Source organism: Saccoglossus kowalevskii, chromosome 12 (genome assembly GCF_978046115.1).
Source record: "Saccoglossus kowalevskii chromosome 12, keSacKowa6.1, whole genome shotgun sequence".
Classification (NCBI taxonomy): Eukaryota; Metazoa; Hemichordata; class Enteropneusta; family Harrimaniidae; genus Saccoglossus; species Saccoglossus kowalevskii.
The window spans coordinates 17,558,711-17,584,338 of NC_140652.1; the positions used below are offsets into that span (position 1 = coordinate 17,558,711).

The 25,628-nt window shown below is 38.7% G+C and overlaps 1 protein-coding gene across 3 annotated transcripts in view; it reads left to right on the top strand.

Annotated features, from left to right (window-relative positions):
- Positions 1-23,812, top strand: part of LOC100376714 (synaptotagmin-6-like) — an 83,288-nt gene extending 59,476 nt beyond the window's left edge. For all 3 annotated transcript variants that reach the window (XM_085506459.1, XM_006814321.3, XM_085506460.1), the window contains exons 2-8: positions 8,688-8,906; positions 15,375-15,687; positions 17,435-17,538; positions 18,903-19,109; positions 20,111-20,231; positions 21,036-21,184; positions 21,739-23,812. In XM_085506459.1, coding sequence (XP_085362585.1) covers positions 8,694-8,906; positions 15,375-15,687; positions 17,435-17,538; positions 18,903-19,109; positions 20,111-20,231; positions 21,036-21,184; positions 21,739-21,894 — 1,263 coding nt within the window. In that variant the 5' untranslated portion in view covers positions 8,688-8,693 and the 3' untranslated portion in view covers positions 21,895-23,812. The remainder of the gene's footprint in view (positions 1-8,687; positions 8,907-15,374; positions 15,688-17,434; positions 17,539-18,902; positions 19,110-20,110; positions 20,232-21,035; positions 21,185-21,738) is intronic.
- Positions 23,813-25,628: the final 1,816 nt, after the last annotated feature.

A 25,628-nucleotide genomic window follows, 5' to 3' on the forward strand; every position in this document is an offset into this window, starting at 1 on the left:
CTGACTCATTTTTATTTAAATATACACAGAACACAGTCACAAAAAATGGAAATTTAATACCACGTACGCATTTTGGATGCTAATGGCCTTTCTCATCATAACTAAAAGATTACAAACTGCTTACCTGTGTAGTTAAGGAGAAAACAATAATATATTAAAAGGCGGCACTCGTCGCGCCGCGTCCTGTTCTATATGGGACTCATATAGAATATATTTACATAAAATTCGAACACGCGCTGCGCGACGACCACCGCGCTTTAATCAAGGTAAAAGATACTCACTATTATATATATATATTGCTATGTTTTTTTTTTTCATTTTTGATTCGGTGTACGTGATTGGTAATATACATTCAGGACAGAGTGTAGTGAAATAAGCAAGTTATATCCACGGTAGATTCAATTAAATAAGTGAACGACATTATTGACTTGAAGCACTTTTCCGTCGGTAATCAAATCACTGTTCTATAAATACTTTTATGACCACGTGACCCCCCCCCCAATGTAAATACTGAACACGAGCTGGGAACATATTCAGAGTTTTATTGTTTGCGCACGTACACGACCGTTCTGTTTCGAGGTAAGCCTAAATACTTCCAAGTTTCTTGACAAGGAAGGCTCATGTATCTTTCACTGGCCGTACAGGTGCTTGCACTGATATTGCAAGTGTACTGAGTGAATACGCGTTTTGAGTAAACTGCATTATAAGAAGAGGTTCGCAAAAAAAGGATAAACAACAACATCTCTGACAATTCTAACCTGCTCACGTCATCTGAAATATACCCTGCCAAGATATATTTTCTCGTCCGTATCATACGTGTTATGTAAATGTAGTTGTGTGATTGGTGCACGTGGTCTGACCTTTGACCGATTCCACTGAGAGTCATCATGACATCGACATCGACAAATTGTGCTGTTCGTCGTTATGGTACTCACGGTTTACAATTCTCCCAACGTTGACTTATTTATAATTTGGCGCGAACACGACATTATTGTTAATTTCGGCGCAAAATTACCCCAATACAGTGAAATTGAAAAATGAGGTCTGAAGTCAGTTTTGCGATGGGCATTGCGTATTGATACTAGTACCATGTGACCATGGTCGAGTTTCAGTAACATATCTATACGAGTTTTTTAGCAGAGGTAGAGTACTCTGGTCGTTGGTGGCAGTATTGGACAAATTAATACTACAGAGCGCAAGCTTGTGTGCGTGTTGATTATTTTTTTTCATAATATCGCGATTACGAAAAACAGCGAATTTAATGGTGTGAATCAGAAATAAGGAAAAAACTATAGACTGTAGCGTGTGCATTTTTTTTCTCTGCTGGGAAATTATTGGAAATTAAGTTTATTTGGTTTATCAAATGAAAATGGAAGAAATATGTTGTGCCGAGAGTATCATAAAGAAAAAAAATCTGCCAAACATGAATTTTGTGAAATAATCAACAAATTCACTCTGTAAAGGATTCCTAGGATTGTATGTAATGGATAATCTCAGTGTCACGACTTTTTTGTACAGAATATGTCACATTTCACGATACAGTGAGTTGATTTCTTGGTTCACATCATCTGAACAATGGAACAATGAATTCGAGTAAGACTCTAATCTTTCACGAGATGCAGATGCGTAGATATGTCCTTTACAAATTCACCAACCGAGATGGAAAACAGTGCGCCTGTATAACATTGATATAAAAGGATTGGGAAACGGCATTATTAGCGAGAATGTAGAATCTTTCTAGACGATTTAAATAAGTGGTCTCAGGTTGTCGCGCGCCGCTCGTCTGGAAGAGGGAAGTTTAAGCTGTAATGATGGCGTCCGGGAAATTGGTGATTGTATAGTCGCATATTATCATACCACGATATCGTTTCCATGACTATCGCTTGGTTATCATCTGGTGCGATACGTGGTTAATCATTTAGTGCAACCGTTTTAAGTTTACTGCTGAACGTGATATTGATGGAGTGGTTGGCGTATCAATTGACCAAGTGACGCACCTTTAGTACTGAATTTTAGCCCGCTCTGTTGGCGTTACAAACTGAACGTCATGGCATAGATAAACGTCAATGAATTCGACAGTGGCGTCACAGTTGAAATCACTACAGTTGAAATCACGCTGCGCCACAGTCGCCACGCATCTCTACAGCCGTAACGCAGCGCCACGGTCGTCACGTAGCTCTACGATCGCCACGCAGCTCTACAGTCGTCACGCAGCGCCACAGTCGTCACGCAGCGCCACAGTCGTCATGCAGCTCTACAGTCGTCACGCAGCTCCACAGTCGCCACGCAGCTCTACAGCGGTTACGCAGCGTCACAGTCGCCACGCAGCTCTACAGCCGTCACCCAGCATCACAGCCGCCACACTGCACCACAGTCGTCACGCAGCTATAGTTGCACGCAGCTCTACAGACGCCACGCAGCTCTACAGCCGTCACGCAGCGCTACAATCGCCACGCAGCTCTACAGCCGTCACGCAGCTCTAGTCGTCACGCAGCTCTACAGTCGCCATGCAGCTCTACAGCCGTCACGCAGCGCCACATTCGCCATGCAGCTCTACAGCCGTCACGCAGCTCTACAATCGTCGCGCAGCACAACAGTCGTCACGCAGCTCTACAGCCGTGACGCAGTGCCACAGCCGTCACGCAGCGACACAGTCGTCACGCAGCGACACATCCGTCACGCAGCGCCACGGTAGTCACGCAGTTCTACAGTCCGTGACGCAGCGCCACAGCCGTCACGCAGCGACACAGTCGTCACGCAGCGACACAGTCGTCACGCAGCGACTCAGTCGTCACGCAGCGACTCAGTCGTCACGCAGCGACACAGTCGTCACGCAGCTCTACAGCCGTGACGCAGTGCCACAGCCGTCACGCAGCGACACAGTCGTCACGCAGCGACACAGTCGTCACGCAGCGACTCAGTCGTCACGCAGCGACACAGTCGTCACGCAGCTCTACATCCGTGACGCAGTGACACAGCCGTCACGCAGCGCCACAGTCGTCACGCAGCGACACAGTCGTCACGCAGCGACTCAGTCGTCACGCAGCGACACAGTCGTCATGCAGCTCTACATCCGTGACGCAGTGACACAGCCGTCACGCAGCGCCACAGTCGTCACGCAGCGCCACAGTCGTCACGCAGTTCTACAACCATCACGTGTTTTACACACGTTGTACACACCGCATGGTACCCATATGTTAAAGAACGCTCTATTGTTCAAGACAGTTTCCATGTGAACTGATACTTAAACTTATTCGTATATCTTTCATAACCATGTTGGTTTGGGTTAATTTTGAATTATATTAAGCTCATTACGAATTCACGTATTTGTTTTGAAACTTTCAAGAAAACATTGAATAGTTTCGTTGTTTTCTCCAAATACACGTATTAATGTTTAAGCCCAGACATTTCTGTAGACATTGAGTAAATTTGACATGCAACGCCATGGATGCATGCATTACTTTGAAAGTTTCCCAAGGAAAAGAATGATATAGTAAAATCGTTTACGCATGCGTTAAATCTGCACATTACATTGGAAGTAAGATAATGCGTCACAACGTGGCTGTTATTTTATTACGTAAAACTACATTTTTCTTGTGGAAGGGTAGGGTAGAATAGAGGATGCAGATGTAACTAACAACAAATATTATATACGAGCCGACGTCACGCCTCATACACCGCCCACTCAAACCAGCCACGCGGAGGAATGCAACAAACTTTTTCTTTTATTAATTTATGAAACGGTGTCGCCATAGCAACAGTGTTATTCATTATTTAAGACCGTATTCCATGTCCGGAAATACGTATTCAATGCTATTTTCATCATTGGGAAGTTATTGAAATCGTTATCACAGCAGTGTGTATTTTTTTTTTCAAAACTGAACTGAATGATCGGGCCTCTGACAAAAATATCGGAGGCATCGGAGATTACTAAACGTGTTTTACAAATCATTCACACGTAGATGTATATTAATGATGCCCATACACTGGAACAAACCGTACATGGTGGGCATAAGAATTAATCTGTCCGAAGGAAGGGGGTATATAGTTACTGCTAATGCCCTTCGAACTTCAGTATTACATTTGTTTTTTATGTTCGACAGAAGTATAACCTCACAGTGTTTTCCCTCTGATAAGTCAGTCTTGTCTTTAGGGAAGTTCTTAAGTTTGCTTTGCTCAACGTTTTTTTTTTGTTTTAAGTTGCCTATATTATAAATGCTGAATTGTTTGTATTGAGTACATAAATACATATTATGAATATTTAAATAAACTATTTTGTTTACACATTTTTAACTGGGAGATAAGAGAGGAATTTCAGCTCACGTGATGTTTTTTGCATGTGTGTTTTTTACTTTTGTTGTTGAAGTGTTAAAAGCACGGTTCGCCATCTTTTTTTTTACTTATGATTTTTGACGTTGCGTCGCTATATGATGTTGCTAAAATAAATAAATAAATAAATAAATAAATAAATAAATAAATAAATAAATAAATAAATAAATAAATAAATAAATAAATAAATAAATAAATAAATAAATAAATAAATAAATAAATAAATAAATAAATAAATAAGATTGGTCCAAATATAATGCAGGTACTAAATAATGTTAAATAATAGCTATGTTGCTGCGATTTGTCGACGCTTCATGCACGCCCCTATCGCTGTACAATCCTGGCTACATTTGTAATCTTGGCATAGAGACGCCACCAATACATTGGTTAAATGTTCCCCATGTCGCCTTCCTTCCGATCCAACCGAAAATGACACATCAGGCATTTTACACTGGTGTCAAATACTCGTAGTATTTTCTTGTCCGTCAACTTCAGGAACAAGAGAATTAATTTGCAGTTAATTGTACCTCTCGTGATATCTCATCCGATGCTGCATCGCGATATTAACGTAACTTAATTAACCCAAGTCATACAAAAATGGAATTAAAATGGTATTAAAACAAATCTTGCTGAAAAAAGGGTAACACTACTAGGTTGCCATGCTGATATACTATAACACCATTAACTTTCATTCATTACCATAGCAACAACTTCAATATACTAATCATATAGCAACAAACCACATCCGTTCTGACATAATACGCTAGCGCCCTGGCCACGCACTCATCAATAAAGCAGTATATCAAATAAAAAAAAGAGTCAATAGTACTCTGAAAAATCTCTATTGAAAATATTTATTTAATGGACATTGTCTCTATTATTGATTTGTGTGATGTATTGAAAACCTATTTTTGTGAGAGGCTCTCATGTTATATATGTTAAGTCTACTTATATTTTTTCGAATGTTGCTTATAAATCGCATAATTGTCCATTGGTGTTATCATGTACAGTCATAGAGCCACTTTTCCATGGTAACATGAAACATCATTCTGTCGTTTGTTGCCGTACCGTATTTCAAATTGATTAAATTTACCAAACATTATTACAACATTGCTATTTTTAGAATAGTTCCATGGATTGATGCATTTTAAAAGCAAAATTATAGCATTTTTCTCCGTTTGAACGCATTCTGTTCTTTCTAGAAAAATACATACACCAAAGAAATCAAAACTGAAAGCGTTCCAATAATGAAAAAAATAGGTTATCATTTACTGAAATATAACTATCATTTCTGGAAATAATAATCTGGTAAATCCCATCAAGATCCCTATATGGTTTGAGAGTATATCATATTGTTGATTTTTCAGTGTGGAATATGCATTGAGATATCCTTAATTCATAAAAACTGACTATCATGAAAACACATTATTGAGCGGGGAAATACCCAAAACATAGTTTCGCTTTTATTGACACTTTGATGTTTGGCTTGTTCTGTTTTCACGTTCGATTTAAAGCATAACGCGAGATCTTGCACTGAACGAAAAATTATCGGTTGATAAAAATGTTTAACCAATAACAATTGCCGTCACAGAGATTCATATTTGTGTACCTTCAACCATAAATAAAATATTTGTAATCTATAAAATGTAATATTTATTTATTTATTTATTTATTTATTTATTTATTTATTTATTTATTTATTTATTTCTCTCTTCCGTCATATCAAGATGTTCTTGATGTTATCCCAACAACCACACCCCCTTCGTAGTTCATTGGAGCTTAGAAGCAAATGGCGGTCGAGAACTCGTCGAGGGCGAGAAATCATGATGAAACTTATTCTTGCTCTTCAAATAGTTTACCATTATCTCTAATAATCGCATCTACCGTTATACTGAAATATGATTGAATAAATGAAGTTGTACATTTCACTATAAAACATACATACAGATAATTATATACAAATAAATTACAATTGAAGTTGATAAATAAACAAATAAAAGTAAATAAATAAGTGTAAAATTTGAATATTTGAATAGATTGAAAGTCTTAAATTAACAAAAAAGAACTGATTGAAGCATTTTCTGTCTATTGCTCGACTGAAAAAATAAACTTAAAATTTGTAACCATGGTGTTTGAAAAGATGAACGCATCCAAGGACAACATACATATTGCATGACGAGAATATCTAGTAATGAATAACTCACTGTTTACAAGATATAAAATATTTAAATTCATGTCTTACTTACTGTTTACCTAATATAAAATATTCATGTTTTGTATTGTGTATCAGGGTGCATTAACTGTAGTACAGATACAAGATTAAGGTCACCGTGACGCTGGGCCGCTGAATCCAGGGATAGTTTTTAAGGCATATACGATTTGAAAGTCAAGATTGTTTGTCAGAGAAAATCCTCCTTCCCCGACAGTTCTGTAATCACCTTGCTTGAGGGGATTGTACGAAAACTAAGTAGATTCGCCATAATTGTTTGTTTTATCAGTTTTCACACGCCGTGATAATAAGTAAGGGAACATACTAAACTTTAGATTTTTTCATGTTCCAAAGCTGTTTTACAGAAAAAAATTACTTGGGGAATAAATTTTTGGAACTTGTTTCCGAGAAAAATACATCGAATGTAGAGCGTATGATATCGATGTAGAAAGTACCCCTGACCTATGTCGTAGTATGAATGAAATAGATATTCATCCGAAGCAAAACTTCTTCTTCATTAGTATTCACATTCTGTGTTTGAAAATAAAAATACTTCTTTGCATACACGGTCTGCATTCAACGACCGCATCTGTGTATCATATAGACGGCTTATGGTTATGCGTAACCACGTTTTTTTTTATAGTAACGTTAATAAACCATCTAATAGTGTAGCAGTGTCACCTTAGTGTCAATGATGACGTGAATGCCCTGATATGAAAGAGTCCAAGACATCTATAGGATCTGTTATGGTGCCAACATGACTAAATTGGAAGGTGGTATAAATAAAGCGGACGTGGTTGAGTGAATAGCAGATGTGTGGTTTATGGTTACCCAGAATGCTATATGTGTGATCAAATGACCAATGACGTCAATAAACCGAAGCAAAAATGTGACTCATTTGCAACGCGTCATTAAATGCGTGTTCTTTCACAGCATCCGAATACGAGACCGCACGCATCGCGCGTATGTACACACTTTTTTTTATAAGCCCTCGTCTGCGAGGTTGTATCTCACTGACGTTACTGATTGCTGTGGGTACTTACATGAGCGGATTTAGAGGGGCGCCCCCTATTTTTAACAACCAACAGGGCTTCGCGCCATCGGCGCTCGCGAATTTGTCCTTCGGCCAACTTATCGCCCCACCCCCCTATTCCAGAATCCTAGATTCGCCCCTGACTTATATCAATAACTTTTGCCTTACTTGTAAACATGCATCTGGACATCCGGGCAACATCCACGAGGGGCTGTAGTTCACTCACGAACAAATATTTACTCTTTGCCTAACTTTTATGATAACGTAAAGCTCCTGAAATTATTCCTGTCACATTACCGCCGTGTCACGATGTCGAAAGACTCGCTTAGTAACGCCCTATGCAGACATGCGGTTTGCAGGCGCCTGTGTGTGTTTGTCAGGCGTGGGCTCATTGAAATTTTGTTTGTCAGCATAAGCGCTTGGAGCAGGCGAGCTACTGCTTGCAACCTGGATCAGTTAGATTGATCTCAACCACATGAAACTACGGACTCACTAACAGATGCCCTAGCTTGGTCGTCGCGCTGCGTCGTGTTCGTTAAAATCCCACACATCGTTTGTTTACAAGCCATTCAAACGCACCCACCTTCCCTTGCCATTGCCATTTTACCTCTCGTGTTGCTCAACGCAGATGCTCATGCGCTTTTTATATCTGGTACGTACCATTAATGCAAAGAGCATGTGTACATACGTAGCACAGTATTTCACAAACATATCATAATTCAGTATCCACAGCAAAACGTTACTAAACAATGTATTAAATGCTCTACATTTGTAAACACATGAAAATGCAAAAAATACAATATTTCTCGATGGAACATACATATAATAGCTAATAACGGTTGCGCTAGATATTCCTAACGCTAACAACTAGAAGTCAACGTTACACAATCTCTTCAAGTTGGCAACAAACCCTGGGAATCCAGGGTTTATTTGAGTTAAGCATAATCGTGAAATCCTAGACGGAATGTACATTACTAATTGACCACGGTATATAAACGCGAATACACACGTTCTTAACAGAATCCATCTTTTGTGTTTGAATCAACAGTGTGGAGTTTACCGAGTCAATCAGATACCCCGGATGTAAGAATCTCGTATTTTGTTATTGTTCTCCAGGTCGACATGACAGTCCTAGTAGGCATCATCGCCGGCGTTAGTGTGTGTTTCATACTCGTCATAACCGCCTATAAAGTAAAGCGTAAAACCAGCGAATCCTATGACTTGCCGCTTCACGGACAGGACTCGTGGTCTTGCTGCTCCAGCTGCTGCTGTTGCCAAGAAAACACAGAACCGGAGGAGAAACAAGCGAATATACTAGTTGCGCAGAATAGCCAGGTAAGGAATCGTCGTACATTTTCCCCAGCTAGATGTCCAAACATTGCGATTAATTTGTGTAATAATTTGTGTTACAGTTAAACATCAATGACTTCAATATAATTGGCGCATGGCATTTCTGTGAATATTTGCTGGCGTCAAACTTAGACCCAAGACATAAAATACATTCATAGTTTCCATCTACTTTTTTTTTGGAAACTGTGATCAAGATTTGTAGTCAGTAGGAATGCATCTAGTCCAACATTAGCAATGGGATCATACAAAGATACATAACAAATGTGGCACCAAACTTTTGCCGCGACAAATTATGGAAATCAAAGGGGTTAATACGTTTCTGGTACGCGTTATATATTGTATATGATTAGAAAAAAACGTACGTTCGTTGCATCGCATTCTCTCACCAGCTCATACATATACCTCAATTTACTACAAGAGACATCGAATTATGATCTGTGTCAAATACAACATTAACCACTCAAGTCGTAATTTGGTGAGTAGTATACTTACGAACGAGGATGAACAAAATTGCGAAATTGATTACGCGCTCGGACCAAAGTACCGTGCGATTACAACACCGGCCAATAGTATACATTATGTTATTGATTATAAATGGACGATTTGACTCCGAGGCTAAATTTGCATAACGAATCTAGGTCTTATACAATTTATATTATAGATATTCGTCATATCATCAATGGACGGAAGTGAGATGAAGCATGGGAGAAGATTTTCATAACCTCGTCCAAGGATTCACGTTACTAAAACCGCGTTAACTTGAAAAAAAATAATGTTTCATTTCAATTATTTTTCCTTCGCAGATAAAAATCAAACCATTTGTTGGTTAGGAGTTTCCGAAAGCGTACGGCAAGACGCCTATTATATAAATATAAAAAATCTTTATATGAAAATCTTTATCAATCCGACCTTGTTTTTTTTTGGTATGAAATGTCTAACATCAACCTCCAAGAGCGTGTCGTGTGTGTTAACAATGCCAGCGAAGATTATATACGTTGACAATACTGACAAAGAACTTGAAGGCTACCACCGTTATATCTAACGTGCACAGAGCCTTGAACGAATTTATATGTAGTATTTTCTCAGTGGCACAAATTAGAAACCGTCACCACACAGTGTATTAGAGCTGTAACCTTGATATGATAAAAATGGACCCTTTGGCGATTTTTTAAATTCGAAGTACGACCCATTATTATAGGTATCGGGTATATCCGTACTACGACATCCTCCATACAGACCGAGATTTTATCGCCGAAAATCGCCGCGAGCGCATACGCAATTAAAAAAAGTCCCTATGCCGATTCATAAACGCTCAACTATTGAACAACTCCACGCATGAATCACGTGCTCGTGATTTTTAGTCCGCTGAAGCGACGATAAAAAAAGCTACCTCCGAAAGTAAACTAATAAATCGTACTAACGTACCGTTGGTGCCAGACTTGTAATATACAATAACGAATGGGCTTGTTTATTGAGAAATGTAGAGCTGGGTGTTCAAGGCTGGATGAAGTGGGCTGCCAGTTTCATAATAAACAATGCCGCCTTTACTGCCGCTACTTTACCCGCTAAACATGAAGTAAATATGATTACACGATCCGTTGACACTAATTGCTTTTAGAGCTACAGTCGTCGAACCATGCGGATATAGGTTATTATTATACATCTGTCACATAAGTCGCCATAAGTTACAAGGTGCCGTAATTTTGTGGTATTGCACTGGGTATTTCCATCCTACCATATTAGGAAAATTCTAAATATGGAACGATTACGCACGTAAGCGTCTTCTAATAATAAAAACAAACATGGCAGCCCACAGAGTTTGACCGGACCCCATACAGAGAAGCTTGCTCAATCTGCTCTAAAATCTTTGTATTTCGGCATTCCCATGATGTATCCTTGGAATGAAAACATGTATAATAATAAGGTTATACGAGGATACCAAAAAGTGTGCACTCAGACAGTACATGGTCGCTGCGCGTGGTACTGATGCTGCCGCTGTACTGTCGGTATCCTCGTAATAACCTCATACTAGTAGTATACAGCGCGTGTAAAATACGTTATTCACACGAAATTCGGACACGAGCTGCAGGACGACTGTAGCGCTTAAGACTCGGAGATACGTACATCAAAACATGGTATGATAAAACGAGTTTTCAGCGAACAGAGTTAGCTCAAATTAATGAAATAAATATGGTATTACGTTTGGGGCCTACTTCTAAACACGTAATCTAATATGGCATTTGACACGCCATCCACTATTGCGCCCAAATGTATACAGCGCTAGACGCGTCATCCAATATAACACCCTACAAATAATCCAATATGGCGCTAGACGCGTCATCTATTAAACATCATGGCAGTTGTCAAAGATGACTTCGACACGTAATCAAGTAAGGCGCTTGAGAGGTCATTCAATAAAACGCTCAACATGTCGTCAAATGTGACGCTCAACACGTAGTCTTGGAACTCGGTACGTAATATTGTGATAGGCACGGCATCAAATATGGCGCTAGACATGTGATCCAATATGGCGATCGGCACGTTATCCTATATTGCGCTCGACACGTCACCTAATAGTTGATGATGCACTTAATCCAATATGGTACCTGACACGTCATCGAACATCGTGATACGGAAATACGGAATCCATATGTTTCTCTACATGTTACTTACCCAACATGGCGATGATGGCAGTTCATTTGTTTAATCATAAATTATATATATATATTATATATTATTGGTTTAACTGTAAATTATTTATAATATATATAACATACTATAAAGCATATCATAAAATGTCTTTAATTTCGTACATAGCCTGAAAGGGGATCGATTTTGAGTAGTACTCTGAGAAGTTTGCACGCGGTCGCCTGCATCTCATAGCTATACGGGACTCTAGTATGTATTTCTCAAAGCTCGATTATTTTCACTTCTAACTAACAATGAGGAACGTGTGAAAATCGGCAATCCAGATGCGACATGGCAACTTGTGGTTAATAAAACGTAGATACACGTCGACATGATTTGAATTCTTTGATAATAATGAAGTTGGAGCGAACTCGAAGAAAGACATATGGGAAAATATTAACATAGACAGTCTATTTCAAGGCGTATTTGGGCAACCTTGTCAAATAGATATCCAATTTGGTTTCGACATAATTAATTGGTATTGCAATTATGACGCCCGATTCGGCTACGTCTACACCATAAAGCATTTGTTAGTTTGCGGTATCTCGAGCGAGTAGCCGGCATCACAGTCACGGTGACGTTCCATATTTCACGTTATATAGTGTTGTTATAGTGTGTTGTACTATCGTTCAGGTTCAAAATATTGATACTTTACCGCCAACGCTACGATAAAGACTTTCTGTTTTCCACAATGACATAAAAACATCTGATTTTGACAAGAAAATTCAGAAACACCTTAAGAATGATTCATAACGAAATGTATTACACATGAACAGCAATGATAACTCTCATAATTACCGATTATATGAGAATAATACAAAAAAAATTGACATGAGACGCACACAGCGCGTGTAAAATAAATTGGCGGGGGAGTTGTCACCTGCGCATGCGGCAAACGGCCATAGCGTGTCGATGTTTACAAACAAGCGTCTACCCATGAGCCTTTGCGTTTTCAGCGTGCGTTGTTATCGTCGCTTGGGACTCAATTTTCGCGCATGCGTAGGTGACGACCCCTCCGCTTTAAGTGAAATTCGATCACGCGCTGCGCGACGACCACTGCCCTGTAACTTACATATTTGCACAGTGTCATTCTTATCCGCTAATAACGCAGTGGATTCTTTGGAAGCGTTTGAGCAGTTAGTATCGATCTCGTGAAAGACAAACTTATGTTCATTATCCCAATCGTTTAGTGTAACGTGGTCCCAACGCAGTGTGCATTCAGAACTACATCTGCCTAGCTCTATAAATTCCCGGGAACAACTTTTCGAACTCATAAATATCAATAAATAGCACAGGTTACCATGGATGCGATGTATATTTTTACTGATTATGTGTAATAACACTTTTTACGGCGATTTAAACAGAGATTTAACGATCTGGTTTCAGGCAACCAGCTCGCTACGGTGCTTCATCGACTCCGGTAGGTGACCTGATGCCTTCTATTTTCTTAGGTCAACGGACTTAGTGACTGAATAAAGCTACTTTCGATTTCAAGTTAATGATACTTTTGTTTTTTTTCTCTTTAATTAGTGTATAAGTACGCATGCGTTGCAATGGTCGCCTGACCTTTCGTTATCCGTTGTACAAGACAGGGCGATTCAATTATTGGACGGCCGTTTACACACGTGATACTAATTTGAATAATTATTGAGTGATTACGTCATTATGTGAGAACAGTCCATCGGTTCTTTGCACGGTTCTTTCCCATCACATTTCAAGAAATACGTAAATATATCTGCCTGATATTAGTACATCACACCTTTAAATAGCGCCCTCTGATGACAGAGCGTTTCTGTGAGGTCAAAATGACGTGTGTGGATGAAATCATGGAAGGTAGAAGGTAGGTCATTTCAGTTGACCACTGTGCGTGTAGTCGTTCGTCACTAGAGGGCGTGATTTCCAGCCAAGCCGTAATACTGCCACGTATATCTCACGTCCTTTATCGTACGTGATTTACATATCAGCGGAAGTAGACAGACGCAAATTGCTTCAGGGTATGTACTGTGTTACTACCAGACTAACGCTTTACAGCAAGCTGCATTAAAACTTAGCACGTTACTCGTCAAATTTATTTTACCCCTTCTCTTCCGTCCCTACAAAACCAAATGACCTGTCCCTAATTGGAGCCTGAGGATACCCAAGAGAAATAAACATGGTAATTTCGCAGTTCATCACGGCGTCTTATTAATTCTTATTTTGTACATACATCAATTATTTGGACTAACTTGAACTTGTATTCCATCGGTATATAACCAAATCACGTTCTGTGTTTCAATTGTATTGTTGCGCGAGCCTGAGCGAATCATTCAAAGGGCGGTGGTCGTCGTGCCGCGTCCTGTTCGATATGTGACTCATAGCAACGTATACAACGCGTGTAAAATACACTGTTTGTTTACTGGAAATTCGAACACGCGCTGCGCGACGATCACCGCGCATAATTTTTTAAAACATTCTTAGTAATTGAGCTTGGGTGGTAGGGTCTGCTATTTTTTTTGATCACGGTTATTTAAATCGATACAGTAAAAATATAAAACGTCTTTATTATTAGGATTGAACCAAATGAACATAATCACATAATCTGTGGTCGTCTGCCATGTATAAATTTAGATTTTTTTTAGAGATTTTCTAAATTCAGAATGATGAACAACTATAAATCCAAGCGAACTATTCAAACTAACTTACTTACAACGGGGGGGGGGGGCGTTTTGACTTTAATACTTTGCATGTTTGCATCGTAGTCAACAAACTTATCATTTGAAGGTTAAGTTGCTCTATACCAAAATTTAGAAGCCAGAAATTCTCTAAATGTCTTGATAAACAAAAATAACATGTTTTGTTCTTGACAAAGGACTGTGCGGCCATGACGAACTTGAACTAAACTCGAAATTATTACTGATGCAAGTTAATGAAGACACGCACGTCTAAGTAATTTTCAGATTCTTCTTTGACATGTAAATTTTGCAAAATCGGTGTTTTTATGATTTATCGAATCCAGCAAGATCCGAATATGAAACTTAGTTTGATATGGTCGGAAGCTAACGTCAAATCACATGAACCAATCAGAGAGGTGGAAATGCATATCACTTGGCCCTACGTTATCGAAATACATCAGTTTTTCGAGGTGTATTATTCGGATGCTCCAATAAAAAGTAGAATCCACGGCATGTATTTGGTTATACGTTTCATTCCATGCTGCCTGGAGTGTTCCAATTAGAATGGATTCCAAAGAAGCGTGGATACACGTCTTAGCCCAGTACAGTCATATTATAAGACTAATTTAGAAGAATCAAACTAGACTTCATTGCTTAGATTCGAATTGTAGCTTGGGGATATCATTTGTTCCCTCTCCTGTTGAAGAGGATTATCAGTGTAAATGTAGTCCATTCTCTTTGTCCAGCACCCTCCGATCCGTGATCGTCAAAATTATATTGGGTTCCAAAACATCACATATTTATGCATGATCACGTCTTCTCAAACAGCTTTTGTGCTCACAGTATAAGAGGTTATTACGAGAATATCGCGAAGTATGCACAAAGGGAGTACGGCGATCGCATAGTAAATCTAAACACCCTTGATAGCTTTCGTAACTGCCAACCTCTAAAAGGGGACGGGGGAATTGCTATTTAACGAATGTTGCGATTTGGAAAGGCAATTCCTGACGGATTCATTGCAACAAGAAAGATGTACGTGAGTGGGAAAACCAATTACAGTCAAGCGAAAGAGCGTCTAGATGTTATTAATTGTCTGTGTTCAATTTCCTTCCAGGATTTCTTTATTCCGAGGGAAAAAGTAAAAGTTCAACCCCCTACCAGGAATCATAGTATTCCGACCAGCCCGCCATCACCATCAGTATCACATGCTGGGTCCGATTCCTCAGAACGAGGCAGTTTAAGCAGCGAATCAAGCGGCGTGTTTGAATCGGAAATCGGCGCTGTCAAACCAGACCTGTATGCTAAGAGTAACGATATGGTGGTCATGCAGACGGACAAGCAAGGGAAAGCGAAAAAGCTTGGAAAATTGAACTTTAAATTGAGATATGATTTTGATAAATCTGACTTAATTGTGACGGTGATGACAGGTTAGTTAACTCAAATATCTATTACTGATTATTTGCATGTCTTGTCGAGACGGATACTGAATTTTGTTCGAGTTACGAAAACATCGAGTTATAAAAATGACCACGCCCAAATTGTTCAATTAACAGAACTTCGACTTATGGACAACATACACATTGTATGTTTCCTATATCTCAAAGTTCGCTTAACTATTAATTAAAGTTCGAGTTACTTAATGTGGACGTTCAAACAAAAACTAAAATTGTTTCGCAAAAGTGGGCGTGGTTTCTAAAATAATGGCGTGGTCATTTGTGTAACTTGATGCTCGTAACTTGACGTATCTCCGTAAAAGAGTGAAGCGTGCCGTACGTAACAACACCTACAACGACGCATTGTGATGGCGCGCGCATTCTGTTTCGTCCATGCTCGCGTAGTGCACTCTGTGATGCATAAGTTGCAATTATATGCCATTTTATAATAATTACTCGTTCTAATAATTATATAACTGAAGCACAAATTTCAAGTCTAACATTTCCTGGTATTTCCGCACATCTATATGTAATTAAACCACAGTTGTCACGCTGTGACGAGTTCGATGTGAGTCCTATGCGGCGTATACAATGCGTACAAGAGAATTCAAACGCGCGCTGACGTCACAGTGAAACTTTTTACTAGTATAAACGAGAGTACAATAACCCACGAAGTTGTCACAGCGTTGCATCGAGCTATGGATGCGGTTTTTATTCAGAAACAAATCAAAAGAACATAAAATGACATTTTAATAAGTTTTCCCTCTGTACCGCGCGCTGATAAGGCGTGGGTGTTTTGTTGTGTGTCTGGCATTTACAACTTGGGTAACTTACTCGCGGTAAATGCCCTCAGACATGTTAATAAAGTGGAAACTGCCCCGTTACCGGGAAATGCATGCACCGATGGTTTAACCGATTGTAAATTATCTCCACTGCATATCATATTACAAACGATTCTACGCGTAATGCCAAGAGGCAAAAAACAATCAGCGATATTCTATCAAATACCACGGTTTCAAACCCCAATAAAAATGTCATTACAGTTACATGGCCGCAATCATTTTCTTTGGTCGGCTGAGTCCGCAATATTACAAAGTGGGTGAAACCGGAAAGTGTTCATGGTTGGACCGCTCATCTACACAGTACATTGGGTCCCCGCTGGCTACCAGAAGCCGACAACCATGACGATTTCATATTATTCCCACTACGTCTATATAGTGTTTCAAGCTAACTCGGTTTAAATTTCAGTCAAATATTTGTAATTCTTATTTGTATGTTACTTTGTTTACTCATACGTAAAAACCACGAAGTTTTAGTTACCGACTACAAGCATCGTGATTTTCCGCCAAATGTGGGGGGGAGACTTCCATTCTCAGCAGCTCAGGTGAAAACGGTTAGAAATATCGTGCCCGATTGCAAAATTAGACTTTTTAGTTGATTAATGTATCACGGCGTCTGCATGAATGGTAAATTGGACATTTTCTCATATTACACCGAGACGGCTTTTTAAATTGATGAAATTGAAATCAAACCCAAGCTCTTAAGAAATACCTCCAATTAATGGACATCTGATCTTATGAAAGGAAAAAAAAACACCTCATAATACAGCAACAGCAATATCATATTATTTCGTTATTGTTAAAAATGACACTGAGAAGTTACTATACAAATTTATGTATATTTCATCGACGAAAAATAGACAAAAACATGACGCAATTATATATGTATTGGTTGATTTCAGCCGAAAACCTACCCAAGATGGATTTCGGTGGATCAAGTGACCCGTATGTAAAGGTGTTTCTACTTCCGGATGAAGACAGGAAGTTGCGTCAGACCCATGTTCAGGTATGAAGCATATTAATGCCGCGTACTGTGTGTCATGGCGAGACAATGATAAAGGCCACACACAGTACGCGTAACTACATGATTTTAGGTTGTAGGAAGTGCGATTTCTGCTGTCGCCGCAATTTATAAAGGGAAAGAGAAAATAACATGGCATACGCTGAGGGAGAGTAATTACGACGACGTTATTAAAGTAAATTGCAAACCGCTGCTGTCAGTCTTTAGATATATGCCGTCATGTCACGTTGATAGGTTGATTGCATTCTTGGAAATGAACTTGATTGTCTTCTTGAACACATACTATTCAAGTCCGTAATGCAAACTACTTATAGACTATTACACTTTCTGTCATGCCTCCGTCTAAACAAATGGCAGCTCCAAATTTTATAAGTCTAGTGTAGTTTTTAAGTCGTTCATGTCTCACACTGTACCCGAATTATAGACTAATATGCAAATGACGCAAATGGCCGTCGAAATATCGTAGATATCGTGAGTATCACGAGACTTGCTTTCTCCATTAAATTTATTGTTCCCGCTGCTCGGAAGAGAACGAAACATTATTGTAGGGGCCGTTTAACAGTCTTGTGGCTATCTCGACTCTCAACAAAATCTCGCCGCAGTCATTTTTAGTAACATCGTTTATACTTTTTATTTATGTATTCGGTAACCCGATCTTCATTTTCTCCATTTCACATTTTAACTATATGTCGAAATCAAGAAAACAGACACTTTATAATTCTCTCAGTGTATTGCTATAGCAACAAGGGGAAACAATCTGAGAAGTGTGCAAACATTAAACCAATCGTATTCACTACAGACTCGAAATTGAGATCATGTTTTATTTGACTCAGATACAAATGCTATACCAAGCAAGAGATAGTTTCTAGTTATATATCGAATAATTTTGTTTCGAAAGTTATGTTGCATGAAACTGAACACAGAATTGTCTGACTACCATAGTGAAACGTATGTTGGTGCTGCGGAAACGACAATACGTTTAATCACAGTAGACAGCTTAATTATTCGCCGACTTTAGTTTTTTCCTTTCCCTGGCAGCTAAATTAAAAACCATTGAAATTCAAATTTAACACTATAATGTATTGTTTTCCCCACATACCGGTGATTTCAAAACCTAGTGATTATCTCTACAACATCAAAGCGCCGAAACGAACCCTTCTGCGCATGCTTTCCTAGCTGCTGATAACGAGGCCTTCCTATTATCACGTGATTTTTTACTTGGCCAATTAGCTTGCCACGCCATCAATACGTGATACCTTCTAGCCAATGAGCAGACTGACGACCAAAAACAACTCTCTCCCCATATGGATCGAAACATAACTTGATAAGATTATATCTTTTTGTTTCAGAGACGGACATTAAACCCGACTTTCAACGAGACATTTAAATTCCCAACGACGTTTGACGAGCTACAAGAAAAAACGCTGGTGTTCACCGTCTACGATTTCGATAAATTCTCTCGTCATGACCTCATAGGTGAAGTTAAAGTTGTACTGCGAGATATTGATGTCTCGCGAGAAGTGGATGTTTCGAGTGATCTGCAGCCTTGTACTGTGGTAAGCACGTGATTTAAAGTAAGAAAAAAACGAAAGCATTGTATATCTCGTCGCCGAGAACGCACGTATTCAAAACATTGGATCGACTACTCTTTCTCTGATTCAAGTTGTAGTAGTACTGTTTGTTGTGTTAGTTCGTAACTTATTTTAGTGTAAGCAAATTCAGATCCAGGAAAAATTTTCACTACAAGTACTGACTAACGCCCACTTTACACTCGGATAATTGGCAATGCATGAATTAAAGCGGGAGGGTCGTCACCTGCGCACGCGCAAGAATTGAATCCCAAGCGATGATAACAACACACGCTAAAAACGCAAAGGCTCATGGGTAGACGCTTGTTTGTAAACAGTGACACGCTATGGCCATCTGACGCATGCGCAAGTGACGACTCCTCTGCTTTAAAGAGTTTCACAAGACTTCAAATAAACAAGCTTTATGAGTTTGCTTGGTGTTCCTTGTTGTGGCAAAAAATAGTTTCATTGGTCGAAAACTGACGTATTTCACCGTTTATCAACTAAGTTATTTATTGTCTTCACTACAATAAATCCCATCATGCATTGCTGTTCAAATTCAGCTTCGGATGACCGGGAACAACTAGCCCACATAGTACGTAATAGTCTATGTTCACTCGGACGTAGTCGTGAACATTGGTAGAAAGTCGTCTTATAAATTTGAAAAAAAGGAATAAATCGCTGTACAGGAAACACCCAAGGAATGCCGTGTGCAACACAGACCACTTGAATGATCATATTGAAATATGCTTCATACTAAATATTGAATTCCATCACCGTACACAGAACACCGCTCACGATTCGGCAATTTTAATGACACCATAAGGTGCAACCAAATCCATGAAACTGCTCGGCGATCTTCGGCTAGTAGTAGAAACTTCCGGATATTTGTTAATCTGGGAAAATGTATTTCACGCACGCGTAAACATGTGGATATTCTTATTGATACCCACATTTCAACATAACGATGGAACTTTTATATTTTGCAGAGACAAGCTGAGCTCGGCGATCTTTTATTTTCTTTGAGTTACTTGCCGACAGCTGAGAGACTAACAGTGGTTATCATGAAAGCTAGAAACCTAAAAGCCATGGATATCAATGGAAGTTCAGGTGAGATGGGCTGTTTGTTTATTAATTGTATAACAGTTCAAAGGTCATCAAAGTGCGGTTCGCCATGTTATCAATACATTTGAAGGCGAAATATGCATTTGTACAATAAACACAATAGCAGAATATGACCCTTCGATTTAAAAAAAAAATGCTCTTTTTCTGTATCTTCTATTCTGTTCATCCACGAATGAATATCTTCCAGTGTATTTGTCTTTCCGTTGTGAACGCATACTCACCCGAGGAAAGGGTCGACCTTTACGTGGTCCAACTTCATTACATAGGTGTGTAACCGATCATGTGCCCGTTGCAATATCAACTATACTATTAAGAGCTGGCTATCATGATATTTTCAACTTATAAATTAGTATGTTACTTACAGTAACTTTATTCAGACAGTTTACGAACATGAAATAAAGATCAGTTGAGTTTTCAAGTAGATTTGATTCTTTCAAATCGTGACATATGTTCGGCTCAGGCTCAGGCGTTACAATAATGGGGTGACAATATAGCTACGGTTATTAAAGACGCAGTGTGGACGGGACATTTTTTTATTTTTTAATATTGTTTTTTTATAAGGAATGTTTTATAATGGTTTATAATTTATCGCAAACTAAAAGTGTATTCATTTCAACGAGAACTTTAGCGTAATTCTGTGAATATTGTACAATAGTTTCTTTGAACCTCTCTTTCCCTCTCCAATTTGTCCTCCTATATCCTCTTCCTCTCGCCTCGCTTAAATCAATTTTTTTTTTAAACTTAGATATACAGTAAAATATGTTCGTTATTTATTTCCTCCAAACGCAGACCCTTACGTGAAAGTATCATTACTCCAGGACGGCAAACGTCTCAAGAAAAAGAAAACGGCAGTACGAAAAAACAACAGAAACCCCGTGTGGAATGAGGCACTGGTGTTTAACGTCCCCACGGAGAGTTTGAAACATACAAGCTTGGAGGTGAGAAATGCAAACATGCAACACGCACTAAACCACAGATCTTATTTCGGTTCCGTATGTGTCTCCGATCTGAGCCCGCTCAAATCTTGACGATGAAAACATATTCATAGCTCTGGGCCTAATTTTGCTATAGCATACCCCAATGCGGTGTTTGGGTGGGCTGCGGGCCGTATTTAAATAATATACCTATAGATCAGTGAAACAGTAGAGAATATGACACTATTTGGGCATCGTCGTACACCACAGCCCCCTTATGGCAAGCTTACAGAGTCGCGGAGTCTTGAAGCGGAAAAAAGAAAATACAAGTCTCATGGCTCACTTGCCCTCCGCGAGACCTCTGCTGCCAATAGCGTCAAGATCTCTCCCTCGCAAACAACAGTACGATCAGAAAACAAATTGTAGGTTCTTTGCGTTCGTTCGTGTTCTCCGACTGTGTTCACCCCAGCTCGATCATACAAGCATACAGACTCATTTGTGAACGTTGATATGCGTTCACACACAGATTTTAGACCACAGTAAACACTGTAATCTATCTTGCCACGTTCACATTTCAGGTTACCGTAGTTGACTACGATCTACTTGGCCATAGCGAACTGATCGGAAGGTGTGGTGTTGGATCCGGATTTGACGGCACCGGTCATGAACACTGGCACGATATGCTGCACGCACAGAGGAAACCCACAGCTATGTGGCATACACTTCATGAGTGAAAAAAAAACACGTCGAACCACGATGGATATGACGTCATTTTCCTAGTGTAGAACCCCCACCTGGTGTGGTGAATGTGTTCTCAGCTCCTTTCACGCGTACGGCATCAGTTTAGAAGACTGCTCGCTACGGCATATCCGGCAAAGGACAACTGTAATATCTAGACAGTCGTTCATGGGATCAAAAATAATCAATGCAAATCAAGTGACCTCACAATATTGTATAGTCTAAGATTCATGTAGCACACCCTCTACGGTGATAATAGTAAAAAGAATACTAGTAGTTCGACTACAGTCTTACATGAGGGCGCTGTGTAATGTTGAATCGTGTTACACGTTTTAGGTGAGATATTGTACTAGTATACTAAAAAGTGAAATCATATAAGTGTCACGTGACCAACTTACTAATGTTTCCTGTATAAACATCTTATATAGAGAGCAATAATATATATTTTAATCGAATTCTTACTTATATGATAATCTATAATCACGGTGTTGAAAACAAAAGATTATATAATTTTCACCGAATGGTGGCGCATTATTCATTGAGCTTAAATATTATCAAAGTATAGTTATGAGTGAATACAATGTATAAGTATAATGTCTTCAAAACAACTCTTCCGTTCCTCCTTTTTTTCTTTCCGCTCTTGCCATTAACATTCCATATTTTAATTAAATTAATAGCAGTTGCATGGGTTTCAACTTACTTAAACTGTGTTATATTATAAAAAATAATATGCATTTATTTTCAATAATTAAAAAATTATCTTTATAAAATCATCACCCCGTAGTAAAGCACCTCCGTAGATCTAAAAAATAAGGGGTGCTTTAAATGAATCAATAGTAATTGGTCTCAGCTTAGATTCGAGAAACCTGAAATCCACGATTTGAATCATAGAGATCACATCTGATCTGTTTTATCAACTACTTAATTGTCACACCTCTCAACCAATCATCAATATATTATATATGTGTTAACATTAGTAGCGTCTTACCCAAATCGCAACATTATAGCTAAGGCTGTTAAACCCAAAAGTTAAGTTGAAGTCGTTATTGAGTAAAGGTGCTCAAGTAAATTTCACCGACAAAGTTGCCAATGAGAAGCTAAACAGTAAAGCTGCTAAAGTAGAGCTATACAACAAGTTTCTAAAGTACATCTAAACAGCAATGCTGCTTAAATTAAATAAAGAAAGGTGATAGAGAAAAATACAACAATAAGTCTTTAAAATAAAGTACAGCTGAACTGTGAAGCAATTAATAAGACTTACATCCATGTATTTCTGAGGGGCACAGTTTTTGTTAGTATTAATGGGGATTATACATTTATATTTATTATTAATGGTGATGTCATTTGTTTAGTGTTTAGTCTTGGCGTAAGTAAAAACGTACAGTTAGTATAAATGTCTTAAAACGGGATATCATCCCACACAGTGTGAACTATTTCATAGAACGTACAATGTGACGCATCACCTGTTTATTTGCATCCATTACAAGAGATATTGATTATGTTGTATATTGCCACAAGCTCACGCACAGGAAATGAACAAAGTAAAAAAAAAAAAAAACGAGAAATTATAACTTGTGGCCGTTGATGGCCTTGTACAGAGAATGGACTTGGGATCAGCTAAACAAAATTAAGATGTCATTAGAGATATGTCAGCCGTGATTGAATTGTAACTAAGCAGCTGTTTTATGAACTGACCTTTGACCATGATTGGTTCATATATTTACATATGTACCCAGATCGAGTTTAGATGGAGGTACATAATTAATAAAAAAATAATCATGGCTGATGCATTTCTAATCAAAGGTTAATATATGAAGTCATTTACAGGGAAGAGAAGCGAGTTAGAGTTGAATGTTGTAAATACACCATGTACAGATTTCCAATGTTTTAAGAATAAAGACTAAGATCTGTGTATATTGAACGTGCAGTGTGTTTTGTTTCCCGAATACATGCAGTCTGACGTTGTTTTGGGCATTGTCGGGTGTGGGCAACTGCACACTGACTTATATGTAGATCCGGGCACAAAGATGTTAGGCTATCCTGACACATGATTCCTAATATTGGCATGTGGTGATAATAAAGGAAATATAATTCATAGAAAATGTCTTTACAGTAAATTTTCATTCCTTGCGTAAGGCAATAAAATTGTCAAAATTGTAAACGTTGACTAACATTCTGTTGATGCAGGGGATCCTTCGAACTAAATTTTGCATTATGTATTCATATTTACATTTCCCCTGTAGCTCAAGACCGTGATAATACACAAATGGCCACGAGATTTCATTCAGATTGAGGGAGTCGTATAACTTATAAGTCGTATATCGTATAACTCTCCCTCTCAATGAGACACCGACCAGAACGTGAACAAGAAATTCAAACGTTACATCATGTGTTTCTTTAAGAAGTCCATTATCTGGAATCATTTCCAGACAACAATAATCCATCTGGCACCGCTTCTAAAGTACGTCAATACTACTCCGTAATATTTTTTTTTTTGCAAACAGACGTACAAGAAAGTGCAGTTATTGTAACAGTTGATATGAAAAGTCATAATAATACATTGTCTTTGTTTGGGTCTGCAGCCCAGTGGCGTTTGAGACCAGTTTCGGACTTATTAATACTAATAGCAGTTACAGTTTCCCGACTCAAGTGATTCCAGTCGTTAACAACTCTGACTAAGAGGAATTAAGAATCACTTTGATCAATAGCTTCATCTATCTGCAGTTTCCGATTGTGGTCCTGTGAGACAAAACTAACATCGCCCTATCTGGACTGGAAAATCCAAACAATGGGTATTCTGGTTAATATCGTGTGGATAATCTATAAGTTTGATAATACAGAGAGGTGGCAGTTTCACCTGTTTGTTTTTTCAATATAGAATAGGATTGGTATGGTTGGAACAAGTTTTGTTGCATGCCTCTGGACACGTTCTATATCATCCTTATTTTTTGTCGCTAAGTATGACGGCCGTATGCATGATGCATATTCAAATGAGGCCTTATGGGTGCCTTGTAGAGATGTAGAAATGTATCTTCATTCAGGTACTTGAAAATGTGAAGAAGACACCCAAGAATGCGGTTTGAACTGGAAACAACGTTGCTAAAATGCTCAGAAAACTTTACTTTGTTGTCATTAGTAACAACAAGTACCTAACAAAGGCATTGCTTCCAACAGGTGAGTGTGAAGCCTAAGTATAGAACCTTATATATTCCAGGATGAAAACATATTTGCATGTTTAAAGACCAATTCATAAGCTGAGTTTTTAAGAGCTTTGTGTCATTGGCAAAATAGATATGAGACTGTTGACTGATTTTTGAACATAAGCAACAAACGCCGTGAAAAGAACAGGGCTTATAACTGTGCCCAGAGGAACGCCGCTATTGACTGTTTTCCAGGATGAAAAACTGTTGTTAATACTAACTTCCAGATTTTTCCCAGTAGGAAAGGATCAGATCCATGGCAGAGTCTTGTCTTTAATAACAAGCACCCATGAGGCATATACTTAAGGGCTTTAGCATAGACCAGTGAATATCAAGTTCAACTTAACCAATAGATTCTGAGATTAATCTTTGAATTAGTTACCATCTTGTGTAGGTCACTGGGTACATCTTCACATTTAACGTGATAACATTAATTACATACTTCGCGCTGTAGCACCTTATCGCTATCAGTAACTGCTTTACTACATGATCCACTGGTCACCAACATCAACTTTCTCATGGGCGCCGCC